This window comes from Babylonia areolata, chromosome 14 (genome assembly GCF_041734735.1).
Source record: "Babylonia areolata isolate BAREFJ2019XMU chromosome 14, ASM4173473v1, whole genome shotgun sequence".
Taxonomy (NCBI): domain Eukaryota; kingdom Metazoa; phylum Mollusca; class Gastropoda; order Neogastropoda; family Buccinidae; genus Babylonia; species Babylonia areolata.
This window is the reverse complement of record NC_134889.1, coordinates 1,142,501-1,157,641: the sequence shown is the minus strand read 5'-3', so window position 1 is coordinate 1,157,641 and position 15,141 is coordinate 1,142,501. Positions and strand designations below refer to the sequence as shown.

General features: G+C 46.5%; 1 protein-coding gene across 2 annotated transcripts in view; it reads left to right on the top strand.

The window, feature by feature from the left end:
* The first annotated feature begins 1,065 nt into the window (after positions 1–1,065).
* LOC143289716 (centrosome-associated protein 350-like) overlaps positions 1,066–15,141 on the top strand; it is a 186,608-nt gene continuing 172,532 nt past the window's right edge. For both annotated transcript variants that reach the window (XM_076598782.1, XM_076598781.1), the window contains exons 1-2: positions 1,066–1,208; positions 6,737–6,944. In XM_076598782.1, coding sequence (XP_076454897.1) covers positions 6,881–6,944 — 64 coding nt within the window. In that variant the 5' untranslated portion in view covers positions 1,066–1,208; positions 6,737–6,880. The remainder of the gene's footprint in view (positions 1,209–6,736; positions 6,945–15,141) is intronic.

Sequence of the window (15,141 nt, the reverse complement as noted above, 5' to 3'; positions counted from 1 at the left end):
TGTTTCTCTCCATATTTCTCTGTGTCTGTCTCTCTCCCTCTCTATATCTCTGTCGCTCCCTCTCTGTCTCTCTCTCCCCCCTCTCTTTCTGTTTCTCTCCTCCCCCCTCTCTGTCTCTCTCCCTCTCTCTCTCCCTCTTTCTCTCTCCCTCACTCCGTCTCTGTCTCCCCCCTCTCTCAGTCTCTGTCTCCCTTTCTCTCTTTATCTCTATCTCTCTCCCTATCTGTCTCCCTTTCTCTCTCTATCTCTCTCCCTCTCTGCCTCTCTCCCTTTCTATCTCTCTCTGTCTCTCTCTCTCCCCCTCTCTCTCTGTCTCTCTCCCTCTCTCTCTCTCTACCCTCTCTCTCTCTCTTCTCTCTCTACTCTCTCTTTCTACTATCTCTCTCTCAACTCTCTATCTCTCTCCCTCTCTCTCTCTCCTTCTCTACTCTCTCTCTCTCTACTCTCTGTCTTTTCGTGTTGTGGAGTGGATCACGTTTTATTTGATCTATCAATGAAACGAAACTGAAACCGACATTCAGATGCCACAGTCGGGCATTTTCGGGTGTTCTCGGCAATACCGGACGTTCTCGGCAATACTCGGGCGTTTTCGGCAAGTATGTGTTCAGGCGTGTTTCGAGATGACATGACAGGTGCAAGTGAGGTGTTTTGTAGATAAGTATGCAGGTCAGTGATGGACAAAGAGACACACTGATCATGACGTGCTGCACTGACATGTCCAAACTAACACTGAGGGAATGAGCATCATGTAACGTGAAGGGACAGACGTAGCTCATTGGCCACATCAGTGCGTGGGCGGTCTTCTCAAAGTCAAATGTAAACAAACCCGGAACATGTTCATGGTGTCTTTATATCGTCAGTATGAAGAACTAATGTTTTGAATTACTCAGTGCGCGCTAATGCGCTCTTTCTCTCTCCCTCTCTATCCCCACCCACACGATCGCACAATTCGCGCAAGCACTGACTTACAACTGAAAGAGTTACTTTCGATTCTTTGTACACTAGACCGAGCGTTGCCTCCCTTTGACTTCCCACAAAGCGGGCAAAGCGGAAACGCATTCCATGGCGGCGGATTTGGTAGCCGTTGGAACATGTTTTTCTGACCACTGACAACCTGCTTGTGTTGTGCCGATTACGTTCATACTTCGCCTGCACGCTCACTGCCAACGGATTTTGGAAATTTGCCATGGGAAGGAAGGATGTTTACTGTAAGAAGCCCATGGTCTCTTGTGTTTTGTTTGTCAACATGCACGAACACACACACAAATCGTGTTAATTGATCCGAATTTGTCTGACTTCGGAGCGTCTTAGTGATTATCTCCCCAGGCATTTGGGCCACGATACATTCTCATGTGTAAGCAGGTTCTGAGAGTTGGACACATGCATATGTATATACGATTCTGATGAGATTTGTCGTTTTCAGTTTCAGAATTCCTACAGTGATAAGCCCAGATGAATGGATTCCTTCGCTTTATTGTTTGATCGATTTTGGGAGGGGGAAATCAATGAGGTGAATCACCAGGTGTGAAGTGATCAAGACAGGAAATGAGGAATGACTTACCCTGCAAGAGTAGCCATAACCTTTAAGTTTTGAATTCGCCATCATGACCATTTTCATGAAGACAAATCCCATCTTGTTTCTTGATTAGTTTGTCAAGAAGCTCAGTTTTTATCAGCACACAAAGTCTGAAGGTGGATTGAATGTTGTATTTATATGATAAGTTGATTTTGTTAAAAGAGCAGGCATGATAATGATTATTCTTGGCTTTTTGATTGTTACCAAATTGAGATTTTTATAACTATTTTTATGAATATCCATCAGTACACGACATGCATTATTTAGCTGTTCAGTAACAATTTGAAGACTTCAAAACTGATTGATTTAGGTTAATTACTGACTGAAATGTTCAACAATTGGCATTGAATAAGATGCCTGATGAGATCAGACTACTTTACAGATACAATTCTACACAGTTTATATTTTCAGTATAAATTTTGTCAGGCAGAATGTGGAAAATAGGATAAATTAAATACCTAAAAAGGCAAAATTTATCTATGTGGTGATGCTGCTTTGGTTACATTTTACTTTCAATGGACAAATGCAACACACATGAATATGAAATACTACATTATTTATAATAAGGATCCTCTGTGGCCAATGGTCTGCCTGCATATTCAGACTGCTCATCTGTTGTTGTGTGTGTCTGTGGTAAACTTTTTTGTTGTAGATAAGAAAAGAGTGTTACTTAAGTTCAAGTATGTGAGCTTTAATTTTTATTGATATCTGTGATATAGAAATTATGGAGACTAAACTGGTAGCATTCAATAAAAGCAATGGAAAACAACAAGAATAACAACTGTACAAAATGTGAGGTATGGTAGACCTCAAGGCGACAGCTGAATGACCAACCAGGAACAACCAGATCCAAATCACTGGCTTTGGGGCACACTTTAATGCTGGCTTCTTTTCAGCAACTGCATTCATATATATCCATATTCAAGGTGCCAATAATGTCACCACTAATTTTTCATGGTGGGCTGCTTCTGCCATTACCCTCTTGGCCACCACATATGCAAGTATCTATGATCTATCATATGTTAAAAAAAATAAATAAAAGAGAGAGAGAGAGAAGAAGAAGAAAGTTTGAAAGTATGCGAATGTGTTTACATAAGAAAAGAGCATATTCATGCAATGAAAGAATTAACAGTGCTCAACGAAAGAGTGGTTTGTCAAAGTGCGAAGATTTGGCTTTGATAGGCAAATGATAAAATAAGCATTTATAGAGATAAGAGGAAGAAAGAAAGTGGTGCCGTTACACACACACTGCCCACAGTCAGAAAGCCCTTTGAGTGTTCAAGTGAAAAAAACCCTGCTGTCAACAACTGTGTATAGCATACCCATACTGTACTGTACTGCTGTGCAATACACTGTTAAAAAAAAAGAAAAGAAAAAAAAAGAAGAAAAAAAATTCAGTGCAACAGTTCAATACTTAACATAAGTAAATACAGTGAATACATAGAAATATATACAATTCATGTTTTTAACTCTAAAGGTTTTTAAAAGCAAGTTTGTAATAGAATTTTGCTGTTTAAAAGTGTCGTAAAGTTAAGTCAGCAGAATCACCCTGTTGTGATTGTGTGTGTGTGTGTATGTGTGTGTGTGTGTGTGTGTGTGTCTGTGTGTGTATGTGTGTGTGTGTGTGTGTGTGTGAGAGAGAGAGAGAGAGAGAGTTTTATGTCTTAATGTTGGCATTTTAAAACTACCACAAGAGATTTAATTATCAAGCTGGTTAGTGTGTAATCTGATCATGCTTGGTAGTTAAATATCTAAGATGTTTTTGTTTTTTTAACAGACCTTTCTGGACAAATCCTTTCTAAAGATATCATTCAAGCACTGAAGCAGGGTTAGGTGTTTGGGTCATTAGGATGCAGGTTGATTTGTGAGGTTAGTGATTGCACCACATTAATAATAATGATAGTGATGAAATCGTGTATGGTGGTGATGTGACTGTGTCAGTATGCAGGTTGATTTGTGAAACCAGTGACAACACTACATTAATAATAATAAGATAGATATAAATTAAAAATAAATAAATAAAAAGTGTATTGTGCTGGTGTGACTGTGTGCTGGTTGATTTGTGAGGTCAGTGATAACACCACGATAATAATAACAATGATAATAGTGATAATGATAGTGATAGTGATAATAGTAATGATAAAATAGGGTATGGTCCTTGTGTGACTGTGTGCAGGTTGATTTGTGAGGTCAGTGATAACACTACAATAATGATAATAGTAATGATAAAATAGGGTATGATCCTTGTGTGACTGTGTGCTGGTTGATTTGTGAGGTCAGTGATAACACCACAATAATGATAATAGTAATGATAAAATAGGGTATGATCCTTGTGTGACTGTGTGCAGGTTGATTTGTGAGGTCAGTGATAACACCACGATAATGATAATAATAATGATAAAATAGGGCATGGTCCTTGTGTGACTGTGTGCAGGTTGATTTGTGAGGTCAGTGATAACACTACAATAATGATAATAGTAATGATAAAATAGGGCATGGTCCTTGTGTGACTGTGTGCAGGTTGATTTGTGAGGTCAGTGATAACACTACAATAATAATAACAATGATAATAGTGATGATGATAGTGATAATAGTAATGATAAAATAGGGCATGATCCTTGTGTGACTGTGTGCAGGTTGATTTGTGAGGTCAGTGATAACACCACGATAATGATAATGATAATAATAATGATGAAATAGTGTATGCTGGTGATGTGACTGTGTATGTTGATAACTGAGGTCAGTGATAGCACCACATTAAATTGATTAGTTATAATAATAATGATAATTAATATAGAGTATGATGGTGGTGTGCTGCACAGGTTGATATGTGAGGTCAGTGTTTACACCACAGTAATAACAAAATTGTCAAAAATAATGATAATACAATGTAAGGTGTTGTGTCTGTGCAGGTTGATCGGTGAAGTCAGTGATAATACCACATTAATAATAATGATAAAAATAATGATAATACAGTGTATCATTGTATGGTGGTGTGTCTGTGCAGGTTGATCAGAGAGGTCAGTGTTAACACAACGTTGATAATGATAATAATGATAATGATAATACAGTGTATGGTGGTGTGTCTGTGCAGGTTGATCAGAGAGGTCAGTGTTAACACCACATTGATAATGATAATAATGATAATGATAATACAGTGTATGGTGGTGTGTCTGTGCAGGTTGATCAGAGAGGTCAGTGTTAACACCATGTTGATAATGATAATAATGATAATGATAATACAGTGTATGGTGGTGTGTCTGCAGGTTGATCAGAGAGGTCAGTGTTAACGCCCTGTTGATAATGATAATGATAATACAGTGTATGGTGGTGTGTCTGCAGGTTGATCAGAGAGGTCAGTGTTAACGCCCTGTTGATAATGATGATAATGATAATGCAGTGTATGGTGGTGTGTCTGTGCAGGTTGATCAGTGAGGTCAGTGTTAACGCCCTGTTGATAATGATAATGATAATACAGTGTATGGTGGTGTGTCTGTGCAGGTTGATCAGTGAGGTCAGTGTTAACACCACATTGATAATGATGATAATGATAATGATAATACAGTGTATGGTGGTGTGTCTGTGCAGGTTGATCAGTGAGGTCAGTGTTAACGCCCTGTTGATAATGATGATAATGATAATACAGTGTATGGTGGTGTGTCTGTGCAGGTTGATCAGAGAGGTCAGTGTTAACGCCCTGTTGATAATGATGATAATGATAATACAGTGTATGGTGGTGTGTCTGTGCAGGTTGATCAGTGAGGTCAGTGTTAACACCATGTTGATAATGATAATAATGATAATACAGTGTATGGTGGTGTGTCTGTGCAGGTTGATCAGTGAGGTCAGTGTTAACACCATGTTGATAATGATAATAATGATAATGCAGTGTATGGTGGTGTGTCTGTGCAGGTTGATCAGTGAGGTCAGTGTTAACGCCCTGTTGATAATGATGATAATGATAATGATGATACAGTGTATGGTGGTGTGTCTGTGCAGGTTGATCAGAGAGGTCAGTGTTAACACCACGTTGATAATGATAATGATAATAATGATAATACAGTGTATGGTGGTGTGTCTGTGCAGGTTGATCAGTGAGGTCAGTGTTAACAACATGTTGATAATGATAATGATAATAATGATAATGCAGTGTATGGTGGTGTGTCTGTGCAGGTTGATCAGTGAGGTCAGTGTTAACGCCCTGTTGATAATGATAATGATGATACAGTGTATGGTGGTGTGTCTGTGCAGGTTGATCAGTGAGGTCAGTGTTAACGCCCTGTTGATAATGATAATGATAATACAGTGTATGGTGGTGTGTCTGTGCAGGTTGATCAGAGAGGTCAGTGTTAACACCACATTGATAATAATGATAATGATAATACAGTGTATGGTGGTGTGTCTGTGCAGGTTGATCAGAGAGGTCAGTGTTAACACCCTGTTGATAATGATAATAATGATAATGATAATACAGTGTATGGTGGTGTGTCTGTGCAGGTTGATCAGAGAGGTCAGTGTTAACGCCCTGTTGATAATGATGGTAATGATAATACAGTGTGTGGTGGTGTGTCTGTGCAGGTTGATCAGTGAGGTCAGTGTTAACACCATGTTGATAATGATAATAATGATAATGATAATACAGTGTATGGTGGTGTGTCTGTGCAGGTTGATCAGTGAGGTCAGTGTTAACACCATGTTGATAATGATAATAATGATAATGATAATACAGTGTATGGTGGTGTGTCTGTGCAGGTTGATCAGAGAGGTCAGTGTTAACGCCCTGTTGATAATGATGATAATGATAATACAGTGTGTGGTGGTGTGTCTGTGCAGGTTGATCAGTGAGGTCAGTGTTAACGCCCTGTTGATAATGATGATAATGATAATACAGTGTGTGGTGGTGTGTCTGTGCAGGTTGATCAGTGAGGTCAGTGTTAACGCCCTGTTGATAATGATGATAATGATAATACAGTGTGTGGTGTGTCTGTGCAGGTTGATCTGTGAGGTCAGTGTTAACACCATGTTGATAATGGTAATAATGATAATGATAATACAGTGTATGGTGGTGTGTCTGTGCAGGTTGATCAGAGAGGTCAGTGTTAACGCCCTGTTGATAATGATGATAATGATAATACAGTGTGTGGTGGTGTGTCTGTGCAGGTTGATCAGTGAGGTCAGTGGAAGCACCCAGAACACCAGGGCTGGGCTGCCACTCCCCAGCATCAGGCAGCAGCCTCTCTGCACCCCCCTCCCCCCTCCCCGCACCCCCCTCCCAGTATCCACTGGCGTGCTGCCTCCTTCAGCATGCAGTCAGGCAGATCCAGAGTGCGGGATCCCTACCTGACCGCCGGGGACCAGCACATGAAAGGTGGGTGGTTCGCTTCTTTGCCTCTCTGCTCACTCTCTGTTTCACCTCTGTGTGTGTGTCTGTAACCTTTTCATACATTATGGCTGTGTTCAGTTTGGTTGTGTGTGTGTGTGTGTGTGTGTGTGTGTGTGTGTGTGTTTGTGTTTGTTTTTTTCTTTTTGCCTTGTCTATCCCATGTATTCTCTCTCTCTCTCTCTCTCTCTCTCTCTCTCTCTCTCTCTCTCTCTCTCTCTCTCTCTCTCTCTGTCTCTCTGTGTGTTTATCTCATTTTGCCAGTCAGAGTGTTTACCAGTGTGATCTCCTCAGCCTTCTTTCTCTCTGGTCTCTGTTTGTACTTTCTCTTTCAGTTTGTTTTTTATAATCTGAATCCTCTTTGATGTGTTATAGCTGAGAGTGCCTGTTGTGTGTGGCCCTGAATGGCTTGGTGTGGGTGCCAGCTTTGTGGGGGCTGGGTGAAGGGTGGTGTCACAGCTCTTGCTGGTTGTTGGCATCAGCCTCTCACTTTTCCCTTTGAGGAGAAGGGGTAGTTGTGGACTGTTTGTGTGTTTGAAAAATCTCTTTATCTCTGTTAGTTTTTCAAACGCTGGGCTGGCACGTTGGGGTCAAATTGCGATGGTGCCGTTTTTGTGAGTGCTTGGCAGTGCAAAGGTTGTGGAAGTGTTTGAGTGGAGTGAAGAGAAAGGCATGGTGGGTGGGTGAGTGCTGGGCAGTGGTGGAGTGTGAGAAAGGCATGGTGGGTGGGTGGGTGAGTGCTGGGCAGTGGTGGAGTGTGAGAAAGGCATGGTGGGTGGGTGGGTGGGTGCGTGCTGGGCAGTGGTGGAGTGTGAGAAAGGCATTGTGGGTGGGTGGGTGGGTGGGTGAGTGCTGGGCAGTGGTGGAGTGTGAGAAAGGCATGGTGGGTGGGTGGGTGGGTGGGTGCGTGCTGGGCAGTGGTGGAGTGTGAGAAAGGCTTGGTGGGTGGGTGGGTGGGTGGGTGAGTGCTGGGCAGTGGTGGAGTGTGAGAAAGGCATTGTGGGTGGGTGGGTGGGTGGGTGCGTGCTGGGCAGTGGTGGAGTGTGAGAAAGGCTTGGTGGGTGGGTGGGTGGGTGGGTGAGTGCTGGGCAGTGGTGGAGTGTGAGAAAGGCATTGTGGGTGGGTGGGTGGGTGGGTGCGTGCTGGGCAGTGGTGGAGTGTGAGAAAGGCTTGGTGGGTGGGTGGGTGAGTGCTGGGCAGTGGTGGAGTGTGAGAAAGGCATGGTGGGTGGGTGGGTGGGTGAGTGCTGGGCAGTGGTGGAGAGTGAGAAAGGCATGATGGGTGGTTGGGTGGGTGAGTGCTGGGCAGTGGTGGAGTGTGAGAAAGGCATGGTGGGTGGGTGGGTGAGTGCTGGGCAGTGGTGGAGTGTGAGAAAGGCATGGTGGGTGGTTGGGTGAGTGCTGGGCAGTGGTGGAGTGTGAGAAAGGCATTGTGGGTGGGTGGGTGAGTGCTGGGCAGTGGTGGAGAGTGAGAAAGGCATTGTGGGTGGGTGGGTGAGTGCTGGGCAGTGGTGGAGAGTGAGAAAGGCATGGTGGGTGGGTGGGTGAGTGCTGGGCAGTGGTGGAGTGTGAGAAAGGCATTGTGGGTGGGTGGGTGAGTTCTGGACAGTGGTGGAGTGTGAGAAAGGCATGGTGGGTGGGTGGGTGAGTGCTGGGCAGTGGTGGAGTGTGAGAAAGGCATGGTGGGTGGGTGGGTGAGTGCTGGGCAGTGGTGGAGTGTGAGAAAGGCTTGGTGGGTGGGTGGGTGAGTGCTGGGCAGTGGTGGAGTGTGAGAAAGGCTTGGTGGGTGGGTGGGTGAGTGCTGGGCAGTGGTGGAGTGTGAGAAAGGCATGGTGGGTGGGTGGGTGAGTGCTGGGCAGTGGTGGAGTGTGAGAAAGGCTTGGTGGGTGGGTGGGTGAGTGCTGGGCAGTGGTGGAGTGTGAGAAAGGCATGGTGGGTGGGTGGGTGAGTTCTGGACAGTGGTGGATTTTGAGAAAGGCATGATGGGTGGTTGGGTGGGTTAGTGCTGGGCAGTGGTGGAGTGTGAGAAAGGCATGGTGGGTGGGTGAGTGCTGGGCAGTGGTGGAGTGTGAGAAAGGCTTGGTGGGTGGGTGAGTGCTGGGCAGTGGTGGAGTGTGAGAAAGGCTTGGTGGGTGGGTGAGTGCTGGGCAGTGGTGGAGTGTGAGAAAGGCGTGGTGGGTGGGTGAGTGCTGGGCAGTGGTGGAGTGTGAGAAAGGCTTGGTGGGTGGGTGAGTGCTGGGCAGTGGTGGAGTGTGAGAAAGGCGTGGTGGGTGGGTGAGTGCTGGGCAGTGGTGGAGTGTGAGAAAGGCTTGGTGGGTGGGTGAGTGCTGGGCAGTGGTGGAGTGTGAGAAAGGCTTGGTGGGTGGGTGAGTGCTGGGCAGTGGTGGAGTGTGAGAAAGGCATGGTGGGTGGGTGAGTGCTGGGCAGTGGTGGAGTGTGAGAAAGGCATGGTGGGTGGGTGAGTGCTGGGCAGTGGTGGAGTGTGAGAAAGGCTTGGTGGGTGGGTGAGTGCTGGGCAGTGGTGGAGTGTAAGGGGAAGTCACTGCAGAGCTGTGTCTCAACGTAAGGGAGGGATTCTGATTTTTATAAGTTAAGCATTTTGAAACTCTATTATTTAGAAAGGCGAGCTTCTAGTTCTAGTCATTATCTTCCTGCTTTCTGGGCTGAGGAATGGTGAAAAGAAAGCACTCCCTCTTTGATCCTGGCATTAGGACTGAAGTTCTGACACAGGATTGTCACTTTTGTTTAACTTTGTGTTCATTCAGTTTCAAGAAATGTTTAGAACATGCCAGGGTCCTGTCTGGTGATCATATGCTGTGAGTGTTCCATTTTCAAAGCGTCAGGGGTGTGTTTAGTTCCTGGGTTGTCAGAAACCTTGCTAATGTCCCGTGTCTTTTGAGAAATAGTTCCTGGGTTGTCAGAAGCCTTGCTGATTTCCTTTGTCTTGTGAGTGATTGTGTGTGTGTGTGTGTGTGTGTGTGTGTGTGTGATCAACATACTCCCACCAACATACAAAGAGACGAGGACGAGAGAAAGAGAGAGGGAGAGACATAGAAAGGGACAGGGGGTGGGGCGGGGGACAGCTCACAGTGCACCACCCCTTTTCACTGGCAGTCACTATCACTGTCACGCAATCAGGCACACTTCAGCACCACCCCACACCTTGGAACATCAAGGCAGTGAATTCCTCTTGCCTGGCAGATGACTTTTCTGCAGTGCTGAGTGAGACAGAAAGAGTGCCCGCGGGGTATGGACATACAGCATACATCAACACAGCAAAGCATCTGTATGTTCTAAGAACTGTGGCATACTAATTTTATGACATACGCTGTACATCAGTAGTGCAGTCAGGGGGTTATAAAGTGCGGTGTTATTTCTCTCCTCCAAATGCATTAAGTGTTTGTTTGAAGAACCCCAGCTTTTTGACAACAAAACCAAATATGCACTGTAGTTTAGGGCTATTCCTGTTTCAGGAGATAAGGACAATGTATATACACATGTTTTTTGGCTGCTGATATCCTGTTTCTGTTATTTTTCTTACACAGTGTTGTTTTCCAGCATTGTTTTGGTGATTATTTGATGTTTGAAATGAGTGTGTCTTGTCTGGCTCAGTTCCCTGGGCTGTCGTCCCTGCATCGCAGCCCGTTTTGTTTTCATAGTGGCCAGAGTCCAAAACATGTCAGCTATTTGTATTTGTATTTGTATTTCTTTTTATCACATCAGATTTCTCTGTGTGAAATTCGGGCTGCTCTCACCAGGGAGAGCGCGTCGCTACACTACAGCGCCACCCATTTTTTGGTATTTTTTCCTGTGTGTAGTTTTATTTGTCTTTCCTATTGAAGTGGATTTTTCTACAGAATTTTGCCAGGAACAACCCTTTTGTTGCCGTGGGTTCTTTTATGTGCGCTAAATGCATGCTGCACATGGGACCTCGGTTTATCGTCTCATCCGAATGACTAGTGTCCAGACCACCACTCCAGGTCTAGTGGAGGGGGAGAAAATATAGGCGGCTGAACCGTGATTCGAACCAGTGCATGCAGATTCTCTCGCTTCCAAGGTGGACGCATTACCTCTAGGCCATCACTCCACGAACAAACATGATCATATGCCCACAGCAAATTGTACATGTATATAAAACATAGCAGGAGCACTTCAAACCTGGAACTGACAGAGGTGATTGAGGTGATCCAAGGCTGTGCAGGCTTGTGGCGGCAGTGACTGTCAGAAGGGGGTCCTGGGGTTGAGGGTCCACTGCTGGCTGCTAACTCCCCTCCCTTCACCGCTGTGGTTCAGGCTGCTGCCCAACTCTCTTACCTAGCTGTGCTACACACTGGCTCTTTCCTTGCTGTTCTCTCAGGGGATAGACTACTTCATCTCCCTTCACCACTGTGGTTTAGACTGCTGCCCATCTCCCTTACCTAGCTGTGCTACACACTGGCTCTTTCCTTGCTGTTCTCTCAGGGGATAGACTACTTCATCTCCCTTCACCACTGTGGTTTAGACTGCTGCCCATCTCCCTTACCTAGCTGTGCTACACACTGGCTCTTTCCTTGCTGTTCTCTCAGGGGATAGACTACTTCATCTCCCTTCACCGCTGTGGTTTAGGCTGCTGCCAAACTCCCTTACCTAGCTGTGCTACACACTGGCTCTTTCCTTGCTGTTCTCTCAGGGGATAGACTACTTCAGCTCAGGGATGAAGTACTGACCATCAATTTTGTATGGACCTTGTGGGCTGGAACGATTGAGGTGCTGTGGGCAGGAAAGACTGAGGTGTTGAGTTGAGGGTTGGAGACCTGTGGGGAGGGTGTGATGAGTGTGGTGATTGTGGACACTTCCTGTCCCTGTGTGGTGTTTGTGGACATGTGTGGACACTTCATGTCCCTGTGTCAGTGTGTGTGGTCAGTGTGGACACTTTATGTCCCTGTGTCAGTGTGTGTGGTGATTGTGGACATGTGTGGACACTTCATGTCCCTGTGTCAGTGTGTGTGGTCAGTGTGGACATGTGGGGACACTTCATGTCCCTGTGTCAGTGTGTGTGGTCAGTGTGGACATGTGTGGACACTTCATGTCCCTGTGTCAGTGTGTGTGGACATGTGTGGTCGCTTCATGTCCCTGTGTCAGTGTGTGTGGTGATTGTGGACATGTGTGGACACTTCATGTCCCTGTGTCAGTGTGTGTGGTCAGTGTGGACATGTGTGGACACTTCATGTCCCTGTGTCAGTGTGTGTGGTGATTGTGGACATGTGTGGACACTTCATGTCCCTGTGTCAGTGTGTGTGGTGATTGTGGACATGTGTGGACGCTTCATGTCCCTGTGTCAGTGTGTGTGGTGATTGTGGACATGTGTGGACGCTTCATGTCCCTGTGTCAGTGTGTGTGGTGATTGTGGACATGTGTGGACGCTTCATGTCCCTGTGTCAGTGTGTGTGGTGATTGTGGACATGTGTGGACACTTCATGTCCCTGTGTCAGTGTGTGTGGTGATTGTGGACATGTATGGACACTTCATGTCCCTGTGTCAGTGTGTGTGGTGATTGTGGACATGTGTGGACACTTCATGTCCCTGTGTCAGTGTGTGTGGTGATTGTGGACATGTGTGGACACTTCATGTCCCTGTGTCAGTGTGTGTGGTGATTGTGGACATGTGTGGACACTTCATGTCCCTGTGTCAGTGTGTGTGGTGATTGTGGACATGTGTGGACACTTCATGTCCCTGTGTCAGTGTGTGTGGTGATTGTGGACATGTGTGGACACTTCATGTCCCTGTGTCAGTGTGTGTGGTCAGTGTGGACATGTGTGGACACTTCATGTCCCTGTGTCAGTGTGTGTGGTCAGTGTGGACATGTGTGGACACTTCATGTCCCTGTGTCAGTGTGTGTGGTGATTGTGGACATGTGTGGACACTTCATGTCCCTGTGTCAGTGTGTGTGGTGATTGTGGACATGTGTGGACACTTCATGTCCCTGTGTCAGTGTGTGTGGTGATTGTGGACATGTGTGGACACTTCATGTCCCTGTGTCAGTGTGTGTGGTCAGTGTGGACATGTGTGGACACTTCATGTCCCTGTGTCAGTGTGTGTGGTCAGTGTGGACATGTGTGGACACTTCATGTCCCTGTGTCAGTGTGTGTGGTGATTGTGGACATGTGTGGACACTTCATGTCCCTGTGTCAGTGTGTGTGGTGATTGTGGACATGTGTGGACACTTCATGTCCCTGTGTCAGTGTGTGTGGTGATTGTGGACATGTGTGGACGCTTCATGTCCCTGTGTCAGTGTGTGTGGTGATTGTGGACATGTGTGGACGCTTCATGTCCCTGTGTCAGTGTGTGTGGTGATTGTGGACATGTGTGGACGCTTCATGTCCCTGTGTCAGTGTGTGTGGTGATTGTGGACATGTGTGGACACTTCATGTCCCTGTGTCAGTGTGTGTGGTGATTGTGGACATGTATGGACACTTCATGTCCCTGTGTCAGTGTGTGTGGTGATTGTGGACATGTGTGGACACTTCATGTCCCTGTGTCAGTGTGTGTGGTGATTGTGGACATGTGTGGACACTTCATGTCCCTGTGTCAGTGTGTGTGGTCAGTGTGGACATGTGTGGACACTTCATGTCCCTGTGTCAGTGTGTGTGGTCAGTGTGGACATGTGTGGACACTTCATGTCCCTGTGTCAGTGTGTGTGGTGATTGTGGACATGTGTGGACACTTCATGTCCCTGTGTCAGTGTGTGTGGTGATTGTGGACATGTGTGGACACTTCATGTCCCTGTGTCAGTGTGTGTGGTGATTGTGGACATGTGTGGACACTTCATGTCCCTGTGTCAGTGTGTGTGGTGATTGTGGACATGTGTGGACACTTCATGTCCCTGTGTCAGTGTGTGTGGTGATTGTGGACATGTGTGGACACTTCATGTCCCTGTGTCAGTGTGTGTGGTCAGTGTGGACATGTGTGGACACTTCATGTCCCTGTGTCAGTGTGTGTGGTCAGTGTGGACATGTGTGGACACTTCATGTCCCTGTGTCAGTGTGTGTGGTGATTTTGGACATGTGTGGACACTTCATGTCCCTGTGTCAGTGTGTGTGGTGATTGTGGACATGTGTGGTCGCTTCATGTCCCTGTGTCAGTGTGTGTGGTCAGTGTGGACATGTATGGACACTTCATGTCCCTGTGTCAGTGTGTGTGGTCAGTGTGGACATGTATGGACGCTTCATGTCTCTGTGTCAGTGTGTGTGGTGATTGTGGACATGTGTGGACACTTCATGTCCCTGTGTCAGTGTGTGTGGTGATTGTGGACATGTGTGGACACTTCATGTCCCTGTGTCAGTGTGTGTGGTCAGTGTGGACATGTGTGGACACTTCATGTCCCTGTGTCAGTGTGTGTGGTGTTTGTGGACATGTGTGGACACTTCATGTCCCTGTGTCAGTGCGTGTGGTGATTGTGGACATGTATGGACGCTTCATGTCCCTGTGTCAGTGTGTGTGGTGATTGTGACTATATGATATCTATTCCAGGTGGGTGACAGTGACTATATGATATCTATTCTATTGGGCGACTATTATCCCATTTGGGTGACAATATATACGTGTATATCCCAGGAGTGTGACTGCCCAGGAAGACGACTGTATAATATGTTGTGCCAGCAGTGTCATCTACCCCCCCAACCCCCCACCTTTTCCCCTTCCCTCCCCATCCCTTCATCCCCCCCCCCCCCCTCACACCCCTTCTTATCTCCCTCCCTGCTCCGTCCAGTCCAAAGTCAAGCCTTTGAGGTCGCGCCGACACTGCCCCAAGTCCCTGCTCTCCTCCACCCCTCCACTCCTCCCCTTCACTCCTCACCCCTCTGTCTTGGTCGGTGGCTTTGTCACTTGCCGTAGTGATGACGTAAGCAGCTAGCCGGCAGGGCATGGTGACGTAGTGATGGCGTAACCAGCTGGCCAGCACGGCATGGTGACGTAGTGATGGCGTAACCAGTTAGCCGGCAGGGCATGGTGACGTAGTGATGGCGTAACCAGCTGGCCAGCACGGCATGGTGACGTAGTGATGGCGTAACCAGTTAGCCGGTACGGCATGGTGACGTAGTGATGGCGTAACCAGTTAGCCGGCACGGCATGGTGACGTAGTGATGGCGTAACCAGTTAGCCGGCACGGCATGGTGACGTAGTGATGGCGTAACCAGCTGGCCAGCACG